Source organism: Trypanosoma grayi (genome assembly GCF_000691245.1).
Source record: "Trypanosoma grayi strain ANR4 Tgr_1086_V1, whole genome shotgun sequence".
Classification (NCBI taxonomy): Eukaryota; Euglenozoa; class Kinetoplastea; order Trypanosomatida; family Trypanosomatidae; genus Trypanosoma; species Trypanosoma grayi.
The window spans coordinates 2,946-5,322 of NW_008826705.1; the positions used below are offsets into that span (position 1 = coordinate 2,946).

The 2,377-nt window shown below is 52.5% G+C and overlaps 1 protein-coding gene across 1 annotated transcript; it reads left to right on the forward strand.

The window, feature by feature from the left end:
* Positions 1 to 78: 78 nt before the first annotated feature.
* On the forward strand, positions 79 to 2,175 carry DQ04_10861010 (putative fatty acyl CoA synthetase 2; the record flags this gene model as incomplete). The annotated part of the gene is made up of 1 exon (XM_009316383.1): positions 79 to 2,175. The coding sequence occupies one exon, from the start codon at positions 79 to 81 to the stop codon at positions 2,173 to 2,175; it is 2,097 nt and encodes a 698-aa protein (XP_009314658.1).
* Between the last annotated feature and the right edge of the window lie 202 nt (positions 2,176 to 2,377).

Here is a 2,377-nt window from a genome sequence, read left to right on the forward strand (position 1 = left end):
ATATATATATATATATATATATATATTCTCAGGGGTATTTATTTACGTTCTTCTAAAATCCATTACACAAAGGGCATCATGGGTTCGTTTCTCTCGACGTTGATGAACTGCCGGAACTCCATAACAATAACGCCGCACCCGTTCATGGATCAAAGCCGTGACCCGCAGATGGTGACAGTGCCTGGCACAGAGACAGAAACGACGACCGCCGTTTACCGTCAGACCTCGACCAGTGACGAGGCGACGTACCAAAAACTTGTGAAGGAGTACGCCACCAACAAGAACTGCGTGCAGGTGATGGAGGAGCGGTGCAGGCTGATGGGCGCACGCCCCGCCCTCGCGTACCGCTCCATTACAAAAATAGAGAAGAGGCAGGTGCCCGACTCAGATGGGACTCAACGTACACTCGACTACTACCACTTCAGCGAACGTTGCGAGGTGTCGTACGCGGAGATGTGGCGCTACATAATATCCTTTGGATCAGGGCTGCGGGAGCTCGGATTGGCGGAGCGAAGTCCCATCACCATCTACGAAGAGACCCGTTGGGAGTGGATCATATCGATATTTGGCATCTGGACCCACAACATGTTGGCCACGACGGTATACGCCAACCTTGGTGAAGATGCGCTCGCGTACGCCCTCCTCGAGACGCAATCCGCAGCTATTATTTGTAGCGGACGGGTGCTCAATACACTGATCCCGCTACTGCAGGATCAAAAACTGAACCCAATCATCATATATCTCGATAGCACCCCGGCCGGTATTGACACAGAGGGATTCCGCGTAGTGGCATGGAATGACGTGGTGAAACGTGGCGAGGCGGCTAAATGTCCCGCGAACATTCCCACTGACAACGACTTAGAGGGCCTCGTCATGTACACGAGCGGTACTACGGGGAATCCAAAGGGTGTTGTGCACTCACATGGTTCTGTTGTTGCGGGCATTAGGGCCCTTGATCATCGTCTGAGCGACATCTACACGATCAATGCCGAGGATGAGGTCTACTGTGCCTATCTGCCTCTTGCGCATATTCTCGAATTTGGCATTGTGAACCTCTTCCTGATGCGAGGCAGCATGGTGGGCTTTGGCAACCCCCGCACCCTCACCGATGACCACGCTGTCCCACACGGTGACTTCCAGGAGTACAAACCAATGATTATTATTGGCGTACCGCGCATATTTGATACCATTAAGAAGGGTGTGGAGAAAAAATTGCCACCGCCAGGTTCGGTCAAACGGAGCGTGTTTGATAAGGCATACAACACCCGCCTGGACGCCATCATGAACGGCAAGGAAACGCCCTACTGGAACAGAGTTGTGTTTAAGGATGGCCGCCAGGCAATTGGCGGACGGATCTACTCCATGCTCTCAGGCGGTGGGCCGCTCAGTAAGGAGACACAGCAGTTCGTTGACGTCTGTTTTGGTGGTCCGATTCTGATTCAGGGCTGGGGCCTCACTGAGACCGTCTGCTGTGGCACAACGCAGCGTCTCTCCTACATTGAAATGGACGACGTGGGCCAACCGCTCGCATCAGCAGAGCTGCGACTCCTTGACGTGGAGGGGTACAAGCACACCGATAAGCCGGAACCGCGTGGTGAGATTTTGATCCGTGGCCCATTCCTCTTCAAGGGATACTACAAGCAAGAGCAGCTCACACGCGATGCCATTGACGCCGATGGGTGGTTTCACACGGGAGATGTTGGCAGCATAGGGCCCAACGGTACACTACGCGTCATTGGCCGTGTAAAGGCATTGGCAAAGAATGTGCTGGGCGAGTACATTGCCATGGAGGCGTTGGAGTCGATCTATGGCCAGAACAGCTTGTGTACTGTTTGTGGTGTCTGTGTGCTTGTGCATCCTGCCCGTACGTATGTCACTGCTCTGGTTCTTACGGGATCCACTCAAGCACTCGAATTCGCAAAAGATCACGGCATTGATGGGACCTATGAGGAGTTGTTGCAGAATCCAACATTCCATGCGAAGGCGGCAGAGTCGTTGGCGGAAACTGCTAAACGCGCTGGGCGCAAGCCGTTTGAATTGGTTAAGGCCGTCCGCGTTTTGGATGACGTGTGGACGCCAGAGAATGGCCTGGCGACGCCCACTGCGAAACTACGCCGCTCCAAGATTGAGGAACACTATGCTGATGTGATTACGGAGTTGTTTGCAAAGCAGTGATAGCGAATAGATGGGAGTATACTGCCTGGCTAGCTGTTTTCAGCAAGCGCTATCCATTTTCGTTTTTTATTTCATTTTAAAATTACCCGTTGTGTTTTCTGCATTTATTTTATTTTTCTACAGAGCGGTGCAATTGACATACGGCCAAATGACGTGCGTGACTTTTCTGTGCGGCTGGCCGTTGTGTGTGTGTGTGTGTGTG